The sequence below is a fragment of the Rhinoraja longicauda genome, chromosome 4, assembly GCF_053455715.1.
Source record: "Rhinoraja longicauda isolate Sanriku21f chromosome 4, sRhiLon1.1, whole genome shotgun sequence".
In the NCBI taxonomy this organism is placed as follows: domain Eukaryota; kingdom Metazoa; phylum Chordata; class Chondrichthyes; order Rajiformes; family Arhynchobatidae; genus Rhinoraja; species Rhinoraja longicauda.
Genome location: NC_135956.1, coordinates 52,331,857 through 52,354,899, shown reverse-complemented (window position 1 = coordinate 52,354,899; position 23,043 = coordinate 52,331,857). Strand labels below are relative to the sequence as shown.

The following is a 23,043-nucleotide window of genomic DNA, read 5'->3' as shown; positions in this document are numbered from 1 at the left end:
TAATTCACTAGTCCCAAGAAAGCTCTCAGCTCTTTCACACAGGTGGGGGCTGGTGCATCCTTTATTGCTCTGACTTTCTCCGGTGACGGCTGAATGCCCTGGCTGTTTAACACATGACCCAAGTATTCGATTTGTTTCTTTCCAAACTCACACTTTGAGTCCCTGACTCTCAGTCCGCTCTCCTGCAGTCTCTGTAGCACTTTATGCAGGTTTTGCAGATGCTCTCGTTCAGTTTTTCCTGTGATGAGGAGATCATCCAGATACACCACTACATTCAGATCTTTCATGAGGTTCTCCATGATTCTTTGGAAGATGGAGGGTGCTGCGCTCACACCAAAATTAAGCCTCGGTGTGTGTTAATGGTCAACAGTTTTTTTGATTCTTCCTCCAGATGTACCTGCTGGTACGCTGAGGCGAGGTCAATCTTTGAAAACACCTTTCCTCCACTGAGGGTTGCCATCAGCTCCTCTATCCGTGGCAATGGATAAGTCTCTGTAGTGGCAGCTTGGTTTACAGTGAGTTTGTAATCTCCACACAGACGGATGGTATGGTCCTTTTTTTCAACAGGAACAACGGGTGCTGCCCATTCACTATGTTTGACTGGAGTAATTATGTTGGCCTTTTCCAGTCGGTCCAATTCAGCCTCCACTCGTGCTTTCATGGCAAATGGCAGTGGGCGGCTTTTGCAAAACTTTGGGCGGGCCCCTGGTTCCACCAGAATTGTTGCTTTGACATCACGCAGAGTGCCAAGTTCATCTTTAAACACTTCAGCGTGTAACTCCAGTACATCCTGTATTGATGTCAGGTGAGGCATCTCCTTAATATGCTTTATGTCTTCCTGATAAGACTTGTCACTGGCATGTTTAATTTCTTTCCAGTTTAAGGTGAGCTTTTTTAACCAGTTCCTTCCACACAAAGCTGGTCCTGCTCCCTTTACCACAATCATTGGTAGCTGCTCACTCTGACTCTCATATTTGACAGTGGCTTCAAACTGTCCCAACACAGGAATAACCTCCCCTGTGTATGTCTTCAGTGTGACTTCAGCAAGCCCTAGTGGTTGCTTTAAAAAGGTGGTCTGGAACAACTCCTCTGAGATAATGCTCACGGCAGCTCCGGTGTCAATTTCTAGTTTGACTTCTTTGCCATTAACCACAAAACATGCCCGGTATGCTTGTTTACAGTTGTTGCCATTTACTAATGAAAACATTGGCAACACTATTTCCTCTGCCTCCACATACTTTGTGTTTTTATCAGTCTGTCGTTTATATCTGCTCTGTGTCGGTGCCGCCGCCACTTTTCCTCTGCATGCCCTTTTAATATGCCCGGTTTTACCACAGTTGTAACACTTTGCATCTTTAAAGCGACACACCTGTGGGCTGTGATTTTTGCCGTTACATCTATGGCAGTTCCTCCCCGTTTGCTTAACCGTGTGCGCATCCACTTTATGCACTTGGTTCGGACGTACCTCGTGTCCCCGCAGCTGCTGCGTGTCTCTCTCCGCAATCTCCATGCTGAGGGCGATTTCAAATGCCCGTGCAAAAGTCAGGTTGGACTCCGACAACAGCCGTCGCTGGCTTGCCTCATTACAAATCCCACTGACAAAACGGTCCCGAAGCGTCTCGTTCAACGTCGCTCCAAACTCACAGTTAACTGCACACTGTTTCAGCTCCGCAACGTAACTGGTCACAGATTCATCCGCCCGCTGGTTGCATCGGTTAAAGCGGAATCTCTCCGCAATAAGCAACGGCTTGGGTTCAAAATGAGTCTTTAAAATGTTCACAATGTCGTCGTAGGACTTATCTTTTGGCTTCAGCGGCTGCACCAGGTTCCTTAACAGACCATATGTAGATGCTCCCATCACACTTAACAGAGTAGCCACTTGCTTCTCCACTGCAATGTCGTTAGCCTCAAAAAACTGCTCTAAACGTTCCACATACGCCGACCAAGACTCTGTCTTCGGGGCGAACTCCCCTATGGAACCTATGATAGGCATTTTCTGCTTGTTTTATCCTCGTCGCCAACTTTAACTGTGGTGTATTATGATAAGAATCGACGAGTGAGACAGGTTAGCATACAACATATAGCTGCTTTACTTCAACACCACCAGGGGGTGTTATCAGGTATCCCACAATGCTTTATACCCGGAACTACGGCAAGGCTCAGCTGCCAAAACACAAATACTCAAAATGGTAAATACACCACAATTCTGGTCAACAAGGGGTAGGCAGCACCTACCTCAAAGGCAAGTAAATGTATCTCCATTGGATTGGAAATCTCCTGAGGAAAGAGCAAGCAGAAGAATGGAGTATAAATTACGTTGGGCCAAAGACAACAGTAGGACAGTAAAAAATAGTTTGTGGACCTCATTTGGTGAATTTGGATGAGGGTGCAATGTGGTTTACACCTCTACCAGCCAGCCAAACTACATGAGAGAACAAATTCAAGCATCCACCCAATCAGTAGCATACAATCTAATTTGAACTTCAATATATTAGAAAAAAAAACTTTGTATAAAATTTTAACACAACAAGAAATGTGTATTTTGATTATCGTACATGAATGTGCTTTTTTCCCCAATAGTACTAATTGAGTTATGCCTATAATCGTCTGAGTTTGGGGTATGACAAAGAGAAGATGAAAATGACAGAAAATAAATGATTAAGGGGCGGTGCAGTGGTAGAGTTGTGGTCTTGTAGTGCAAGAGACCTGAGTTCGATCATGAAAATGGGTGCTGAATGTATGGAGTTTGTACGTTCTCCCAGTGTCTGGGTGGGTTTTCTCCGGGTGTCCAGTTTCCTCCCACATTCCAAAGACGTTAGTTATATGCTTGTTACTGTGAGTCCCCTCTGACCTTATTCATATTCCAATGAGTTGCAAAATATGTAAGGACAGAGGGGACTCACAGTAACAAGCATATAACTAACTGGAATTTTGGTATTACCAGTTCTTTGAGACACCTTGACTGTTCCTCTGTAGTGTATCTGTACAGATACACCATCAGTAGTGTATCTGCAAGTTGTTGAAACCAGTTTAATATTTAATGTAGTCATCACAAAATGTAGTGAGTTAAATATTTTAAAATTATAATTCTACTTTATGGCTCCATTTAGTTAGGATTTTAGTTCCTCCCACAGTTCTCAATAGAGTAACAAAATCTGGATGTGCATATCAATAAAAGATGTGTTTTCTTTGTTTGTAGGTACAATGAATTTGCGTATAATACGATTTTTAGTGATCTGTTTGCCATCTTATTTAATTAGTGGGGCTGTGCCAGATGATGACACAAGAGCAGGTAAGGACTCCTTAAAGCATCTCAGAACAGTGTCCAATGAAAAATGTGAAAGAATTCCTTTGTCATTGTTGTAATTAAATTGTTAACTAAGCAGTTAATTGATCAAATATTCTTTGAAAATAAGTTACTATTTATTTTCACACACTAAGGACATCATGACATCAGTTATTATGGTGACCAACACAACTGGATGAACCATGCAACTATCAAATGATGTCCTAGTCAGTCTTTCCCAAACACATCATATGGCTTTACGCTTCATGGATACCGCATTAAACAAAAATATATGTAGCACATTGTGCATTATTTATACTTTCAAACCCATAAAATTATGGCAGTTTAACTTGCAAATTTTTATAGAAATGTTGAAAGGAAAATTTTAAATCTTAGCATTTAACTGTTTTATCAAAAATAATACCATCACATTTTAAATAAATGTCTCTATTTCTCCCTCACATAGGATGTAGAACAGCAATGAATGATTTGGTTTTCATCATGGACGGATCCTGGAGTGTGGGACTTGACAATTTTGAAACAGCAAAGATGTGGCTAGTTAATGTTTCAAGTGGATTCGACATTGGACCTGAATTTACGCAAGTAGCTGTTATCCAGTACAGTGATACTCCGCGCTTGGAAATTCCGTTTGGCCAATTCCTGACCAGTGAAGAACTGATTGTTGGAATACAAAGAATTGAATATCTTGGTGGAAATACCCAAACAGGCCGTGCTATTAAATTTGCCACAGAGTCTGTTTTCCCGTCTTCACAAAGGACCAAGGAAGCCAAAAATAAGATTGCTGTTGTCGTCACAGATGGAAAATCTCAGGACGATGTTATCGACGCTTCTGTTGAAGCGCGTGTTGAGAATCTCATCCTGTTCGCTGTCGGAGTTGGATCGGAAATAACAGAATCAGAACTTAAACAAATTGCTAATAAACCTTCCACAACCTATGTTATATTTGCAGAAGATTATAGGACCATAGACAGAATTAAGGAGGCTATGCATCAGAAGATATGTGAAGGTGAGCGTTCACTTGCACTGATGGTTTATTTTGTGGCCTTGTGATCCCCCAGCTCTGTCAAAACATTTTGTATTCATGCTTTATGGGTGTAAATTAGTAATAGTCTTCCAGTTTTGAGCAGCTTGCTAAATAGTTGCAACCTGAAAATAAAGCATCACATCACCAGGCAGGATGGGAACTGCCCGGTTGTTGCTTAATCTGTGTGAATTGAACCTTACAAAAGCTAATTATGCAGCATCATATGCACAGGTTGAGAACCCCATGGTTTAATAGATGGACGGAGATGAAAGAAGCTGTCGGACAGTAAGTAACTTCAGAAATGTATAAAAGCAAGAACTATGTTCAAAAATATGAACTGTTGGCTTGTTTGTCACTTAGCCACTACAAGCAGGAGTAAAATGATGTGGCTCTTGTCCATTCAAACCTCTAGTACTTCCTGAGAAAATACTTCGGTTGTCTTGGTAATTTGCACATCCTCACATTACATTGCAACCATCTGCAAAAGCATGATATGCTGCTGTTGGATTTTTAAGAGGTACATCTTCATCCACAAACTAAAGGACTGAAAATCCTCCAGCTAATTTCATGGACAATAAAATGGGAAAGTTCTTTTGAGTTCATGTTCAGTTTTTTTCATCACTGGACCTCTTCCTGTTGCTTTTGGTCTTATACCCCGAAAACAACATCACATTATTAGACAGTACAAGGAAACTAGACGACTTTTGCATGTAAATGTCAGTTCATTCGAGTGCCATGTGTCTCCACAGAATGGAGGTTTTTTTGGGGGGGGGTGGAGGGTTGAGTCTTAGCAGGAAACCCTACCATGTACTGTTCACCCCAAGTTATAGAACATAAATCAACTAGATAATCGTACTGCAGATACCCACAGAAACAAACATAATATTATTATATGGAGCCATGGACTGAAGATGCAAAACCAAAATCCTGACAATGCTAGAGATCTGATTAAAAGAATTGCAAGTGCTGAAAATACTTGATACTTCAGCAAATGTCGGGTTGGTGAGCTTTGTTATAATCTATAATGAAAGATTATTCACCTGAAATGTTAGTTTAGTTTCACTTCTGAAAGAAAATATGCTTGATAATCAGTGTATTTAAATTACCTCTGCATAATAAATCTACACCATGGGCTTTAGGGTAGTGTAACTGAACAGGTGTAAGGCAACGTGAGATTGTAATGCTCATGAGAGCGTGGGGAGAATAACAATTAATTGACTCCAAAAGGCAGTACCACCAGGAGTCCAAATAAATAGTGTTTCTCCCTACCTGCACATTTTTGCTCTACAGTTGCCAATAAAAATACAAAAGTCAGGCAGCATCTGTTGAAAAAGAAACAGTTATTGTTTTGGGTTCAGGACTCTTTGCTAGAACTTTGGACCTTACATGGGACCTGAAATATAAACTGTTTCTTTTCCTATGAAAGAGTCCTTACTTGCAGCATTTTCTGTTTTATTTCAGATTTTCAGCATCTGCAGCTCTTTGATTCCCAGAGTTGCTAAGCTGGTGTTTCATTTCTCCATTAGAGAATTCATCCATTTATCTTGAGAATTAAGCTACTCCAGCTACTGAATTGTTTCCATCTGCCAGCCATCGTTCCCCTCTCCTTCATTGTACTGAAGTCGAAGATGAAATTATATTTTGGATTCTCACACTGCAGATCTACATATTCCTGCGCCTAGAAAGGTTGTCCTCAAATGGTCTTACACCTACTTATTGATAAGTACCAACAATTTCAGCTTCTTGAGTTCAGAAAATGTTTGGCAGGCAGTTCAAAGATCAGGAAGAGACTCTAGTTTGATGTGGCTTTAAAAAGAAGTAAAAAGTTGGTTTTAAAAAGAAGTATCTAACTTTTATTTAGAAAATAAATTGACATTCTATGGTTGATTACCCCTTGAGGGATTGGGGCACAAGCAGAGTTAGTGGTGGGACAGGGGTGGGTGGTGGAAGTTGTTACCCCAGGCCCTAAAATTAAGGTTGTTCGGCTCTTTGCACCTTCCCGATTGAGTAAAATGTACAAATGCTATGATAACTGTGGTCCCCCAATGTAAAATTCAAAGCCCTCTGCTCGCTAGTCACCCCAGTACCATGAGAAACCAGCTCCACCACTTTAATACTGCCAGGATGTGAGAGTGGATATGTACGACACATCAACCACGATGCCACTGAATAGAACAGGCTTGAGTGACTGAATAGCCTCCTCCTGTTCCTCTGCATCCAGCTGCAAACCCTTGTCTTCTCTTGCAAATTTATGGTAAATTCAAGTACATTTTAGAATAAAGGGGTCCTTAAATCAAATCTGGCATGCAGAAAAATTGCTTAAAATAAACTTGGCAGGATCTGTATGAGCTCTTTTGTTGAGTAGCTCAGATTTCTTGATGTCAAGGATTTCAATTTAAATGTGTGGGGTGGAGGAAATCCACGTGATACATTTCTTTAAATATTCGATTGCGGTATATCCTGTACAAGTGAGTGGAGCCAGACAGCACGGGAGGAAATAATGATAATATTCTGGATCCACACAACTGCACACAGCCACTGATGGGAAAACTACAACAATAAGACAGATCCAGGAAAGATGTTATTTAAAATTTATTGAAACTTTTTCCATGCCGAAAACTCAATTTTCAAGCTGCATTTGAAAATGTGTTACGGTGAATCCTTCCCATTGGAAATTCAAAAATCTTTCCTTCATAATGAAAACCAAAAGTCTGCAAATACCTACCTTAACAAGGACATTGGAGATAATTAAAGTCAATAGCATCAAAACTGGGGGCACAATGATCCAAGCATTTGTGTGAGGTGGCTCATTCAGGCCTACTTCAGCACTGGGCCAAACATCATTTTATTATTAGAAAGGCCTTCTGATGCTGTAGCAGTTAAACCACTTGAAACCTAATTGCGAGGGTAATGTATTCTTGACCTGTGTTAGCTTTCCCACTACTGTTAGAAATGTTTTTTGGCTGGGCTAGTCATACAGCAGTAAAACGGGCTCTTCAGCCCACTGAGTCTCTTCTGACCATCAACCATTCATTTTCACTAATACTATTATGTTCTAGCATTCCCATTAGTACTTTACAGATTCTGCCAGTTATCTGCACACCAGGAAAAATTTACAGTGACCAATTAATCTACCTAACTGCACACCTTTGGGATGTGGGAGGAAACTGGAGGACACGGGGAATCCATATTGTCAGAGGAGAATGTGTGAACTCCACACAGACAGCACCAGATGTCAAGATTGAACACGCTTCCCTGGAACAACGAGGCAGTGACGCTACTAGCTTTGCTACAGTGCTATCCAAAAAATATATTTCTCTGACCAGGAAATAATCCCAGGCTGTCATGGTGAGAGCATCGAATTTTCACAGCTTGACCACTAGGAATCAAACATGGGTGGTGTGTGATCTCCTGCATGAACGTTAAAAGATCCCATCATACCATTTTGAGTCGGCAAATGGGAGAAATCTCTCTGCCGACTAACATACTATTTATATCTCAATCACCGTCACTAAAACAAGTTATCTGGTCTTTAGCATGTTTCTGTTCATGGAAAGGAATCTGTCTCCAATACTTCCTGCATTAACAGCAGCAACCATAGTTGAAAAGTGCTTAATTAATGTAAAGTGCATTGGGATGTCTAGAAATCTGGCAATGTGAAGTTTTTTCATTTCTATGGACTTGTCTGCGGAAGAACCATTGAGGCTCAGGCTTAAGTAGGCAGTTGGTGATGGAAGTGTGAAATTAATTGTTCCCTTTAATTCTGCACTTATGATGCCAATTCTCTTGGATTCTCTGGCTGTGTTGTGGTTTGAAAAACTGATTTCATGGACACTATTGCTTTCAATAAGAGAGAAAAGTAAAGCTTTGTATCTTGTATTTGTGCCTCTGTACTTCCCTCCTTGATACTTCAGTGTGATTGTTCCCATTTATGTTGCTCAACCTGACCACCAATTAGGTTGGTTTCACAATTTTTTCTTGGCACACTCTTCACCCTTGCAACTATGTTTGTGTCAGAGTAAGAGAGAGAAAAGGATAGGTTTCTTTTGTGCATCAAGTTCTTCACAACCACTGGATTACCTTTAAAATAGCAACACCGTTACAATGCTACCACCAATATCTCTACAGCAGGATCCTACAAACTGCAATCAAATGAACAGCCAAGGGATCTTGTTTTTCTGAGAGATTGTTTGGGGCTTAAATGCTAACAAGAGCATCATGGAGCTATAAAATCATACAGGCCCTTTGGCCCAGCTTGTCCATGACGACCAACTTCCCCTATCAAGGATAGTCTCACCTGCCTGCATTTGGCTCATATCCCTCTATATCTTTCCTATCTATGTACCTGTCTAAATATCTTGTAAATGTGATTATACTACCTGCCTCAAGTGAGATGCCCGCAAAATTGGGAATAAAATTATTTCACTGATAAAACTTGAATAATTATGATAGTGTTTAAAATGAAAATAATTTCTGTACAGAGAATTATTTTCCTAATTTTGCATGATCTTTTCTTCAGAATCTGTGTGTCCTACAAGAATTCCTGTAGCTGCACGTGATGAGAAGGGCTTTGAACTAATGTTGGGCTTTAAAATACCTCAAAAAGCTCAGGAAATATTTGGATCGTTGACCACACAAGCAGGTTTCCTCCTGCCGTCTGAAATTGATGTGACTGAAGACACTAGGTATGATTTACAGTAAAAAATGCAATAATGTAAGACCTGTCTAAGAATGTTCTGGTTTATAAAGTGATTGTGGGTGAATGGACCATTACACCCTTGCAGGAAGGCAGCCACTGACTATCAATGGTATTAGCGGCTGACAATAACAAGCAGGTGGCATGTTGGCCAACTTCTTGCTGTGCGGTAATTAACAATAATGTCATGGAGTCGTACATTACAGAGACATGGCCTTTGGCCCACAACGTCCATGCTGGCTATTAAATGCATATCTGTCCTAATCTCATTTACTTGCTCTGTAGCCTTCAAAACCTTGGTGATTCAAGAGCTCATTCAGATTCTTAAATGTTTAGTTTATTCAGTTTTAGGTTACAGCATGGAAACAGGATCTTCGGCCTGGGGATAGCAAGGAACTGCAGATGCTGGTTTATACCGAAGATAGACACAATGTGCCTGAGTAACTCAGCGGGTCAGGCAGCATCTCTGGAGAAAAAGAATGAGTGACATTTTGGGTTTGAAGCCTTCTTAAGTCTGAAGGCCCAGGGAGTCCATGCTGATCACCCATTCACACTAGTTCTATGTTATCCCAGTTTCTCATTCACTCCCTACACCCTAGGGATAATCTTCCAGAGACCAATTATCCTACAAAGCCACACATCTTTGGGATGCGGGAGGAAACCGGAGTACCTAGAGGAAACCCATGTGGTCACAGAGAGAATGTGCAAACTCCACACAGACACACGCATATGGGAAGGCAATGGTCAGTTAACAACTCAGGGCAGCACAGTGGGTCAGTCATAGGGCTGCTGATTTACAGCACCAGAGATGCGGGTTTGATCCTGACTATAGGTGCAGTCTGTATGAAGTTTGCACATTCTCCCTGTGACCACGTGGGGTTTCTCCGGGTGCTCCTCCCACATTCCAAAGACATGCAGATTTGTACGTTAATTGACTTTTGTAAATTGTCCTTAGTGTGTAGGATAGAACCAGTGCATGGATGATTGCCGGTGGAAATGGACTCGGTGGGCCGACGGGCCTGTTTCCATGCTGCATCGTTAAACTAAACTAATCTAAACTAAACTTCAGTCAAATTGGAGACATGTAATAAAGAAGTTTAGCTGCAATGGTGATGTTTTGGTCTCCATGCTGATGGAAGACTGTGGTTGTATTGAAGGTATGTGGTGAGGGTTTGACTGGGATTTAAAGATTATCCAGTGAGAGAAATGGAGCAGAATGGACCTATATTATGTTGAGATTATCAGACTGGAATGTGAGCCCATGAAATGGTTAAAATCTTTACAATGCCTAGTGGTTGAGAGTGTTTCCATAGGCTGACAGGTCCAGAATTTAGGGTCTGGGTCTAAGATTAAGGGGTCAGGTATTTAATAGAGATACAAGGACAAGTTTATTCATTCAGCAAGCCATGTATCTGTGGAATTCCCTAACCCGGAGGGCTGTTGATTCTCAGCCAGAGTTTATTTAAGGCTGAGATCATAGATTGTTGGTCTAGTGATATGAGGAAAGTACGGGGGTGGAGGTGGAGAGTGAAGTCAAGGAATAGAATGAACCCTCATTTTGTTGACTAGCAGTGGAGACTGTAGGAATTTTTCCTTTCTTATATTCATGCATTTGTTAAAATGCATTTGATCAGCAAATTATAATAGAAACATAGAAACTTAGAAAATAGGTGCAGGAGGAGGCCATTTGGCCCTTCGAGCAAGCACCGCCATTCATTGTGATCATGGCTGATCATTCACAATCAGTAACCCGTGCCTGCCTTCTCCCCATATCCCTTGATTCCGCTAGCCCCTAGAGCTCTATCTATCAGTAAATTGGCCTCCACTGCCTTCTGTGGCAGAGAATTCCACAAATTCACAACTCTCTGGGTGAAAACGTTTTTTGCTCATCTCAGTTTTAAATGGCCTCCCCTTTATTCTTAATCTGAAGCCCCTGGTTCTGGACTCCCCCAACATTGGGAACATTTTTCCTGCATCTAGCTTGTCCAGTCCTTTTATAATTTTATATGTTTCTCCACTAATTTTGCCCACTAATCTCCTGTGTGGGACCTTATCAAAGGCTTTCTGAAAATCCAGATACACTACATCCATTGGCTCTCCTTCATCTATTTTACTTGTCACATCCTTAAAAAATTCCAGAAGATTAGTCAAGCAGGATTTCCCCTTCATAAATCCATGCTGACTTGGACCAATCCTTTTACTGCTCTCCCAACGCGTCGTTATTACTTCTTTAATAATTGACTCCAGCATCTTCCCCACCACCGATGTCAGGCTAACTGGTCTATAATTCCCCTTTTTCTCTCTCGCTCCTTTCTTGAAAAGTGGGATAACAATAGCTACCCTCCAATCCACAGGAACTGATCCTGAATCTAGAGAACATTGGAAAATGATCATCAATGCGTCCACGATTTCTAGAGCCACCTCCTTGAGTAGCCTGGGATACAGACCATCAGGCCCTGGGGATTTATCAGCCTTCAGTCCCATCAGTTTACCCAATACTATTTCTCAATACAAACTCCCTTTCTTGGGGTCCAGAACCATCCTGATTTTCCCAGTCTACCTGCATATTGAAATGTCCCATAACCACAGTGGCATTACCTTTATTACATGCCAATTTAAACTCCTGCTGCAACTTGCACCCAATATCCGGGCTACTGTTTGCAATGATGAATGCAATGATTTTAAATCTGCAACATTTATCTTGGAATATACCCAGTTAAATTGATTTTTAAAATTTTGTCGGGAGCATAATCTGTTGGGAGAGTTCATGGGAACCTATGTTGGATGGAACATTATCGGAGTATCTCGATAGGAAGTCTTCCATATGATAATAAGTATTTATAAATATTCACATGGTTCAGTCCTTACAATAGCAAAACTGGCTCATCAGGAAATGTCATTCTTAGATCTGAAGTTTGACTGTCCCTAGATATAAACAAGTTAACCTTAAAATCTCCATAGTTGTCTATTTAAAACTTAAATCTGAACTGAGATGATGAAAAATACATATATTATACAAAATGATTACAGAGTTAAAACAGATTGATGCCTTTACAGAATTATTACTGTTAATTTATATAATTGTGCATTAAAGAATATCTAAACCAGATTTGGAATAAAATATAATTTGCACCCAGTGTTGTATTCCACCAGAATTGCCTTTCCAGTGTGTAAATAGATGGAGAATTGTCTGATATTTTGCTACATTTTGTTGTTCCAGAATTATGTATTTACAATTTACTTTCAGACCTAGATCTGCAACTTACATGCTTTAACACCAAAGCTCAATTGCTGCTGTGACGTGTAATGCATTGTTTCTACATAAAATATAATGCACTTGTGAATGGTTTCAAGTCAAATCAAGTCAAATTTATTTGTCACATACACATACACGATGTGCAGTGAAATGAAAGTGGCAATGCCTGCGGATTGTGCACAAAAAAGAATTACAGTTACAGCATATAAATAAAGTTAATAAGTTACTATAGTGTAGACAAAAATTTAGTCTCTGGAGTTATAAAAGTTGACAGTCCTGATGGCTTGTGGGAAGAAACTCCGTCTCATCCTCTCCGTTTTCACAGCGTGACAGCGGAGGCGTTTGCCTGATCGTAGCATCTGGAACAGTCCGTTACTGGGGTGGCAGGGGTCCCTCATGATCTTGCTTGCTCTGGATCTGCACCTCCTGATGTATAGGTCCTGCAGGGGGACGAGTGTAGTTCCCATGGTGCGTTCTGCCGAACGCACTACTCTCTGCAGGGCCATCCTGTCCTGGGCAGAGCTGTTCCCAAACCAGACTGTAATGTTGCCGTCAAGATGCTCTCTACAGCCCCAGAGTAGAAGCAATGAAGGATCCTCAGAGACACTCTGAATTTCCTCAGTTGTCTAAGGTGGTAAAGGCGCTGCTTTGCCTTACCCACCAGTGCGGCAATGTGCGTTGCCCATGTCAGATCATCTGTGATGTGGACTCCCAAGTATTTAAAACTGCTCACCCTATCCACAGTAGACCCATTTATCTCCAGTGGTGTGTACATCCTTGGATGTTTAGCCCTTCTGAAGTCCACAATCAGCTCCTTCGTTTTAGTGACATTCAAGAGGAGGCTAATGTCCTGACACCAGAGTGCCAGATCAGCCACCTCCTCCCGGTAGGCCTTCTCATCATTGTTGGAGATCCGGCCCACCATCACAGTGTCATCAGCAAACTTGATAATGGAGTTTGAGCTGAACCTGGCCCCACAGTCATGTGTGTACAGGGAGTACAGTAGGGGGCTAAGGACGCAACCCTGGGGGGATCCTATGTTCAGGGTGAGGGAGCTAGATGTGTGTTCCCCCATCCTGACCACTTGGGGCCTGGCGGTGAGAAAGTCCAGGACCCAGGCACACAGAGGGGTGCTAAGCCCCAGTTCCAGCAGCTTCTCAACCAGTCTGCTGGGGACTATTGTGTTGAATGCTGAACTAAAGTCAATGAACAGCATCCTCACATAGCCCCCCTGGCTGTCCAGATGAGAGAGAGCGGTATGCAGAACCTGGGAGACCGCATCATCCGTGGACCTGTTCGGACGGTATGCGAACTGCAGCGGGTCCATGTTGCGAGGAAGGAGGGCACAGATGTGCTTCTTGACTAGCCTCTCAAAGCATTTCATGACAACCGAGGTGAGGGCCACTGGTCGGTAGTCATTTAAACATGCTGGAGAGGCATTCTTTGGCACCGGTACAATGATGGATCTTTTGAAGCATGCAGGGACCACGGACTTGGCCAAGGAGAGGTTGAATATTGTGGTGCGCACTGGAGCAAGCTGAGTAGCACAAGACTTTAGTACTCGCCCAGATATACCATCTGGGCCTCCAGCTTTCCTCGTGTTCACACGCGTCAGAACCCACCTCACCTCATGCTCAGACACCGAGAATGTGTGCACATCCCCGGCGATGGATCGCCCTCCAGCCTCGCTAGCCAGCGCCCCTTCGGTGCTGTTTTTAGACGGCGAGCTGGTGGTGTTACCCGTCTCAAACCGTGCATAAAAAGAGTTCAGGTCATCAGCTAAGGAGGAGCCGGCACTTCCGGTTGAGGGGGTGCTGGACCTGTAGTTAGTTATAGTCCGTAGCCCCTGCCAAAGGCGCCTGGTGTCCTGCTGCTCCATCTGTGACTCCATCTTGTCCCGGTACCTCCTTTTTGCATCCTTCACTGCCCTTCGCAGTCGGTAAGACTCTCCCTTGTAGTCGTCCATGTTGCCGGATGCCAGGCCACAGTTGTAAGCAGCGGTGCGAGCATTCAATGCCACGCGAATAGACCTGTCCACCCAGGGTTTTTGGTTAGGGAAGATACTGACCCTTACCGTGGGGATGATGGTATCGGCTATTGTGGCAATGAAGTCCGTAACCACTTCCGCAAACTCATTTACGTCTCTGGAACTTGCTTGGAACATGTTCCAGTCGACTTCGCTCAGTGCATCCTGCAGCATGGCCTCTGAATGGTCAGCCCGCCGCTTTACATTCCTTGTCACTGTCGCTTCCCGTACTATCCGTTGTTTATACTCCGGCAGCAGGAAAATGGCAGCATGGTCAGATTTTCCAAAAGGAGGGAGAGAAACGGCCTTGTAGCCTTTCCTGAACGGCGTGTAGCAGTGGTCCAAAGTTCTTCCCCCCCTGGTGACACACGTGATGTGTTGGCAGAGGTTAGGCATGACCTTTTTGAGATTTCCCCTATTGAAATCTCTAGCCACCACCACAGCCGCATCAGGGTTCTTGTTTTGGTGTCGACACAACACATCGTGTAGGGTCGACAGTGCCACGTCGGTGTCCGCATGCGGTGGGATATAGACGGCTGTGATGATCACCGAGCTGAACTCCCGGGGTAGGTAGAATGGTCGGCATGAGATAGTTAGATGTTCCAGGTCCGGCGAGCAGGAAGGAGAAAGCGTCTTAATATTTCCAGGATTGCACCAGTTATTGTTGGTCATGAAGCAGACTCCTCCGCCCTTGGATTTCCCGGATTCTTCCGTTCTGTCCGCCCGGAAAACAGTGAAGGACTCAGATGGGCAGATCACCTGGTCAGGCACCAGCGGGGTCAGCCATGTCTCAGTCAGACAAAGGATGTTGCAGTTCGTTATGTCCCTCTGGAATCTGATCCTTGCCCTGAGGTCATCCAGCTTATTCTCCAGGGACTGGACGTTGGCCAGAAGTATGCTGGGCAGAGGTGGATGTAAGGCTTGGGTTCTCAGCCTGTTCCGAATCCCCCCTCGCTTCCCTCTGTGTTTTTTTCGACTTTCCCACGGATCTGCGCTCCCACTGCTGATGCCGCGGTGCGCTCCTTTGATGATCTCTAACGGCAATATTGATATATCGGTGAGTAGTATACTGTTTAATAGTGCTCCGGTAGCGCTCGAGTTTAATTTTACGAGCGTTTCCCGGTCGTACATTGGTTTACTGCTAAGTGCTAGCACACGCTACCACTTAGAGATAATTAAAAAATAAACATACCAGTTTAAAACGCACAGTTCTCGCAGAACTACCACGACAGCGACTGGACAGGACCGCGCCATATATATGGTTTGGTACCATACGTACAAATAGTTGCTCCAGCAATATAAATTCCTATTAATACTTGGAGCAATAAACTGAGTTTTTGATGCCAGTTTACTTAAAACTTAAAACTTGGATAAATAATTTTTAAACCTAAATTTAAATCTGTCTTGTTGTTATTGCACTGTAACTAATATAGCTCAGAATGCAAGATTTTATGCCCTCATTGAAAGAATTTGAGTGTTGTTGTCTACGCTCTGAGTTAGTGTGTTATGCAGGTGGTGAGGTGCCTTTCACTACTCTATTGTAGAAGGTGCACTCAAAATTTCTATTTTTGCTGGTACAGGCTTGAGATGGATTCTGTTCCTTTTTGTCTTCTTACTCTCTTAGTCCTGATAATATAAATCTATGGATTATTGACTTCATTGATAATTTTAACTGGGTTTTAGGTTTCCATAACTGGATCCTCTATCTGCACAGCATGTCCCCTCAAAAACCTGGGTTAAGGTTTATATGGCTGTTGTAATGTTGCCTTCCATTCACAAATGTATCTGCCAGTTATTGTCAATTCTTCTTGATCTTGTGGAGAATGTATTTTGTTTGACACAAGTTGTTTTATACTTTTTGCTAATCATTAGCTAGGCTGGAGATTTCATGTAGGCCCTGGAAGGGTTGTGCCTTCCTTGGTCTCTCTGCATTTGACATTAGTCTTCTTGGCTCATTGAGCATGTATCTTCTCTGATGGGGTGGAGATGGGGTCAAAATGGTGAACTTGTATCATTCAGCAAGTCAGTTGTTCACTATTTTCTCAGAAATTCCTTCTTCTGTGATCAGGATTTGGATTGCTACAGTAATTGTTGAGTCACCATAACTGGACAGAAATGTGAGATACAGGGCATCTTGGTAGCGTACCTAGTAAAGCTGCTGCTCACAATTCCAGTGACCTGTGTTCTATCCTGATCTCTGGTACAGGCTGTGTTGAGTTTGCATGCTATCCCTGTGATAGTATGGGCTCCCCCTGGGTGTCTTGGTTTTCCCCAAAAGATGAGTGGGTTGGTCCTTTTTACTTACTGTAAATTGCCCCTTGTGTGTAGGCAAGTGGTAGAATCTGGAGGGAGTTGATGGAAATGTGGGAATTGCAGTCTATAGGGAAAATTGGTGGGGAAATGAGATTGCTTCATAAGCCAGCAAAGATTTGATGGTTTAAAATGGCCTCGCCCTCTATATTAAAATATGAAAGATACTTTACATGCTCCATCTGTATAAACAGATCAGCTCAAACTCTATGCCATGCTCTAATGTGTATTTCTCTGATTCTGACATACACAGCATAATGACACCATTCCCACTGCATTTTATATTTGACATTCTGATATACAGCTGATCCAACTCTCAGTTTCCTGTGACTTTCATGTTTTGTTTTGGAATAATTATTTTGGGATGGTGCAGTGGTGGAGTTGCTGCCTAACAACGCCAGAGACCCGCGTTCGATTCTGACTACGAGTGCTATCTGTACTTAGTTTGTTCATTCTCCCTGTGATCGCATGGATTTTCTCCGGGCGCTCTTATTTCCTCCCACGTTACACAAAGACATGCAGGTTTGTAGGTTAATTGACTAGTGTACAGGTGATCATTAGTCAGCACGGTCTTGGTGGGTCAAAAGGCCTATTTCCATGCTCTATCTTTAAACTAAACACAACTGAACTAAAGAAAGCCAACTTCCATTGAGGCACCATCTCCGATTGACTAACAATCTCCTGCTGTGTTTGTGTCACAAATTTAGACTACCTCTGAATCATTCACTTGGCTCTCACTTGGCATTGTCGGTATCACATTTACTAGGTAATGTTTCTTTACATTCAGATCTGCCATTTCATTCTTTACTTGCAGTGACAGGCGAGAGATGGCATTTGCCAGCACCGATCATTTTCTTGGTTTGGATTTCGGAATGAAATCATAACTGAAAACTCAACAGTAATCCTTTCAGGCTTGTTGGCATTCTACATAGGTTCTTTTAATAGATTTGCTTCAGAGTCAATAATTCTGGTGTGAATTTCCTTCCATTGAGATGGGTGTGGAACTTCCTGGTTGCCAATGGCTCTCTATCCATGTTAGCAAGTGTTGCTTCTGCCAACAGGAGGGTTTTATTTGCAGATATTTTACTCCCGGGGTTTGCAAGGAAACATCTATCTGTAAATTGATGGCTTGTTTTCTTTTGTATTATGTCTGGTTTGTCTCAGTGAACACCACTTCCTTAAATTTGTTATCATTTCTTACATGGGATTGTATCTTTCATTAGCTCTCAGGCTTGGCATATGTCTGACATATGAAACAGAAATAATTCTCATGCCCCCATAATTTCCTCATTCTTTCTTGTCCTCATACTTTCATCTCCATGATTGCTTTAACTTTTTGTGGGCTTGCTTAGCCTTGCCTGGTGTGCATGAACTCTGAGGAACTGTCATCCCTTCTCCTTGGTGATGCATTCCTTAGCATTTAGTTTTTACCTAATTGTTCTAGTTCTTTCCATCAACTCTTGGAGATGACAACCAATGGTTTGCTCATCCGCTCCATAGACCTGAATGCCAATAGTCTTGGCAACCTTCTGTGAAAGTGTATCCTGGCTTAATTTAATGTCAAGAGGTAGATGCTGGAACTTTAATAATCCAAGTTGGTGCGATGAATGTTGTCAGTGTGCAGATTGCTCGTTTGATCATAGAACACAGAACAGTGCAGAACAGGAACAGACCTATTGCCAAGATGTCTGCACCAACCATGATGCCAAATTAAATTAACCCTGCATATAGTCTATAAAACTCCTATTCTCTGCTTGTTCATGCGCCTGAGTAAATGCCTCTTAAAAATCGTTGTCGTATCTGCTTCTCCTGGCAGCGTATTCCAGGAACCTGCCATACTCCGTGTTTAAAAAAAACCCGCCTCCCATGTCTGTCTGTCTGTCTGTCTGTCTGTCTGTCTGTCTGTCTGTCTGTCTGTCTGTCTGTCTGTCTGTCTGTCTGTCTGTCTGTCTGTCTGTCTGTCTGTCTGTCTGTCTGTCTGTCTGTCTGTCTGTCTGTCTGTCTGTCTGTCTGTCTGTCTCTCTCTCTCTCTCTCTCTCTCTCTCTCTCTCTCTCTCTCTCTCTCTCTCTCTCTCTGTCTGTCTCTCTCTCTCTCTCTCTCTCTCTCTCTCTCTCTCTCTCTCTCTCTCTCTCTCTCTCTCTCTCTCTCTCTCTCTCTCTCTCTCTCTCTCTCTCTCTCTCTCTCTCTCTCTCTCTCTCTCTCTCTCTCTCTCTCTCTCTCTCTCTCTCTCTCTCTCTCTCTCTCTCTCTCTCTCTCTCTCTCTCTCTCTCTCTCTCTCTCTCTCTCTCTCTCTGTCTGTCTGTCTGTCTGTCTGTCTGTTTTCTTGTTTGTCCGATGTCCGTATCTTGTGCGTTGCGTTTCTTGTGTGCTTTTTTGTTCCATTTGTATATGTGGTTTTCACCCACACACACATGATAGTGCGACAATTTTGGGACCACCTTACTCACCATTATCCTGGGGACACTTTCACCCAAGTTTCATTCAAATTGGTCTTTTTAAAAAAAAGTTAGAGAGATTTTAAAGTTTAAAAATTACCTTATTAAACTGATTGCCTGCCATGTTCAGCATGTGACGTCACAATGGGACCCGCCTGAGTGACGGCCAATGAAGGAGGGGGGGTGCCCAGGGAGTTGCGGCCAATGAGGGGGGACTAACTTTAACAAATGCGCTCCCCCCCATCCCCCGGGAGGACCGGTGCCCGTCCCGGAATCCATCTCGGCGCTCGTCCCGGCATGCCTCGTGCCTGACTTACTTCAATTGGTGCAGTGTGGCACCAGAGGCGGTGGCAGAGGGTCCCCCAACAAGATGGCCATTGCCGTCGTTCCCCGCCTCCGATCAGCGCTGCACGCACAGGGCACAGGTAAGTGCCTTTCGCCGCCAACGGGTCCACATATCGGTAGGGTTGCTGCGTCTGGCGCGGCCCCGGGGGACACTTCCCACCCGCCACTGGCTCCCGCCACGGCCCCGGGGGACGCTCCCCGCCCGCCAACAGGTGCATGGATTGGTAGGGTTTCTGGGCCCGGCACGGTCTAGGGGGACACTCCCCGCCTGCCACTGCATCTCACCAACGGCCCTGGGAGATGCTCCCCGCCTGCCAACAGGAGCACGGATCGGTAGGGTTGCTGGGCCCGGCACGGCCCTGGGGGACACTCCCCGCCTGCCAATGGGTCCAAGGATTGCTAGGGTTGCTGGGCCCGAAGGAGAGCTTTACACCCAAAGGTCCTGGCCCCAAACCGCTCCTGCATTGGTCCAGCACCCTCTCCTCCCCCCTCCCCCAATTTGGTGAACCAGTTGATTTGATTTAATCTTGAGGTGTGCCTTAAACTGTTTGATGACCTACACCTTATGTGTAGGAAGCTTTATACTGAAGATGGAAACAAAACGCTGGAGTAATTCAGCTGGTCAGGCAGCATCTCTGGAGAAAAGGAATAGGTGACAATTCGGATCGAAACCCTTCTTCAGACCCTAAAGCTCACAGTGTTCAAGCATACTCAGATTGATAAATCTCTGGGCATTAAGGGATTAAGGTTATGAGAACAGTGCTGAAAAATCACACTGAGGTAGAAGATCGGCCATAGTTTTAATGACTGACTGAACAGACTTGAAGCGCCAGATAATACACCCTACTCCAAATTCTTTCTTTCTTATAATACACTTGAGTGTGATAGGTTACAACAATTGCAAGTGCTATACTTTCCACTTATACTGTAACAATGCTCCATATGCACCCGTAACCAGATTCATTGCTGCAATAATATATCATGCATATTTTGCCATATAATCCCAAGATAAATGTCAACCCACCCTGCTATTGCATTAGCAATTGTATATATGTAAGAAATGAATGATGAATGTTTTTCTTCTTTTTCCATGCATAGACTAGCAATTGTCTGACATCCAGATATTTTGGATTCAGTTGCGGTGCTTATACTAGTTTCCTTGCTAGTTTCTTTTCTTTTCCGGTCATATGTAAATTAAAATTTTAAATTCTTCCATCTGGTACCAAATAGCCTCAGATTTAAAATTAGGTATTGATTAATTAGGTACTGTCGATTCCAAACTCCGTTACTCTTTTGTTTGTTGTACACTACCCCTATTGATTTCCCAAAATGCATCAACTCATGCCTATTGAGCATAAATTCCATCTGCCAGTACTCCACCTAACTTTCCATCTGATCAGTATTCTGAATTGATGGTGATGTTTACACCTAGGAACTTGAAGTTCTCGACCGTCTCCACTTCAGCACCATTGTTACAGGCAGAGAAGCATGTACTGAACCACACTTCCTGAAGTCGATGACTATTTCCTTTGTTGTGAATTCAGAGTTACGAGTTCATCAGTTGGTTTAAATATATGAAATCTAAAAATGCTATTTGTTTTTGCAGAGAGATATTTCCAGAGGGTTTACCTCCTTCCTATGTATTTGTTGCCACATTGCGATTGAAAAGCCCAACCAACAAGATGAAATTCGACTTATGGAGAATCCTGTCCAAAGAAGGAATTATGCAAGTGGCTGTGACACTTGATGGAGAACAACAGACTGTGTTTTTTACTACTACCAGTCTGGCTGAAGAGATCCAAACTGTGGGATTTAATGACAAAAGACTAAAGGTCGGTGCATGGATTTCATTCTTAATGCACAAAGTTTTAATTTTTCAATAAATAAATGGACTGATCTGGGCAAGATGCTATAAAGAATCCTTAATTTTGAAGTTTGTATATTTATAAATATAAATTAAATGATTAAGTGAATAACTTGCTAACCACTGAATAGCAAAATCCAAAATGGATAGAAAATTGTCTTGGGGAAATCATATCATATCATATCATATCATATATATACAGCCGGAAACAGGCCTTTTCGGCCCACCAAGTCCGTGCCGCCCAGCGATCCCCGTACATTAACACTATCCTACACCCACTAGGGACAATTTTTTTAACATTTTTACCCAGCCAATTAACCTACATACCTGTACGTCTTTGGAGAATGTATTATGAACTTTATCACATTGACTGCCTGTTACAAGAGCAGCCTGATATTCATCTCTTTCGGTAGAGTATTGGAGAAAGAATGTATATCAGCCCATTTTATGCTGCCATTCACTGTGAATTTCTGGTCTGCATGTATTTTTAGAATGCAACTACTAACACTGGTTAGGCTTGCTGTGGGGATGATTTCTACTAGGTAGCCACCAAATAATCGTTTTGATTTTTATCGGCATAAAGAGGGGCATCCTGATTTGTGAACCCATCAGCACTCTCCTGTGTGATGGCAATATTGGAACCAAATGTACTATTAGTAAGAAAGTTTCAACATCTTTGTCCACTCCGTTCTTTTGCATGCAAGGTTATCAGGGGGACTTCTATTAAGGATTTTTAAAACCATTTAGTTTGTTCTGTAGGATTTGGTGCGCTTGCAAATGGAATAGTAGTCTTCAAATCTTGTAAGTTGTAGAAGAACAAACATACCAATAAGTAGTCATTGGACATCCTATCTTCTGTGCTTGGCAAGCAACCAGTCAGGTTTGGGGTATGGAGCATTTAGAAGAAATTTGCGTTATATTACAGTGTAAATGTGTGGTTTGCTGGAATCTGCTATGAAAGGTTACTAATGAACCAGTTGTAATGGTGTAGAGGAGCTTAGCATGTGTATTAACTTAACGGACAACTCTATGTGACTATCTATCACTAAGTATGCATCTGTATAAATACCTTTGCTGCACTCCTTAATTTCCAACCACCATTCCAATCACCCTTTGGCAAGATTTAGTGACTGACTAGTCAGAGCCTTATCTGGCTGTTGGTTAGTCGTTGAAGGCTATCTTATTAAAGGTAGGCTAGCATTAATCATGTCAGACCCTGACTTTCCCGCTAGTGCAGCAACTAGTGAATGAATTGGGCTAACTTATTTTGGACTTAAGTGGTTGAAGAAAATCTTCCTTTCCAAAATGAAGTTCCCACTTGCAATGCACTTGGTGTTGCATTTATTTTGAGGTACCGGGTTTGAACAATTGGTTCATGTCTATCACTTGACATTTTCTACGTACAATAATTAAAAATAAATATATAGTTTGTTGTTGTGAGAAAGCTTACACAGGCAGTGCTGCAATGGTTCATTTTACTTCCCCTTATTTATTTATTTGGCAACGATGAGTTATTTGTATTTGTCTGTAATCCCACTTCGGAGTGTTCAATGCCAGTGGTGCGTATCCAAAGTAGAAAAATGCTCCATTTTCCAACTCTGACATTCTCTCACCACCATCCCATCCATTACTTCAAGTACAATCAGCAGTGGGCCTTTCAGCTGTGAGGAAACAAGTCAGATTCCAGGATTCTGACCAAAAGTAAACATGCTGTGTGGAAAATGTCAAAATGCAGACGTGATTTTTGGCAACAGAAAAAAAAACTTCTTGTAAAACAGT

At 42.7% G+C, this 23,043-nt stretch overlaps 1 protein-coding gene across 1 annotated transcript in view; it reads left to right on the top strand.

Moving 5' to 3' along the window:
* The window catches only part of LOC144593016 (uncharacterized), a 157,335-nt gene that overhangs the window by 18,573 nt on the left and 115,719 nt on the right, over positions 1–23,043 (top strand). The window contains 4 exon segments of the mRNA XM_078398430.1: positions 3,200–3,292; positions 3,753–4,313; positions 8,851–9,016; positions 21,007–21,232. Coding sequence (XP_078254556.1) covers positions 3,205–3,292; positions 3,753–4,313; positions 8,851–9,016; positions 21,007–21,232 — 1,041 coding nt within the window. The 5' untranslated portion in view covers positions 3,200–3,204.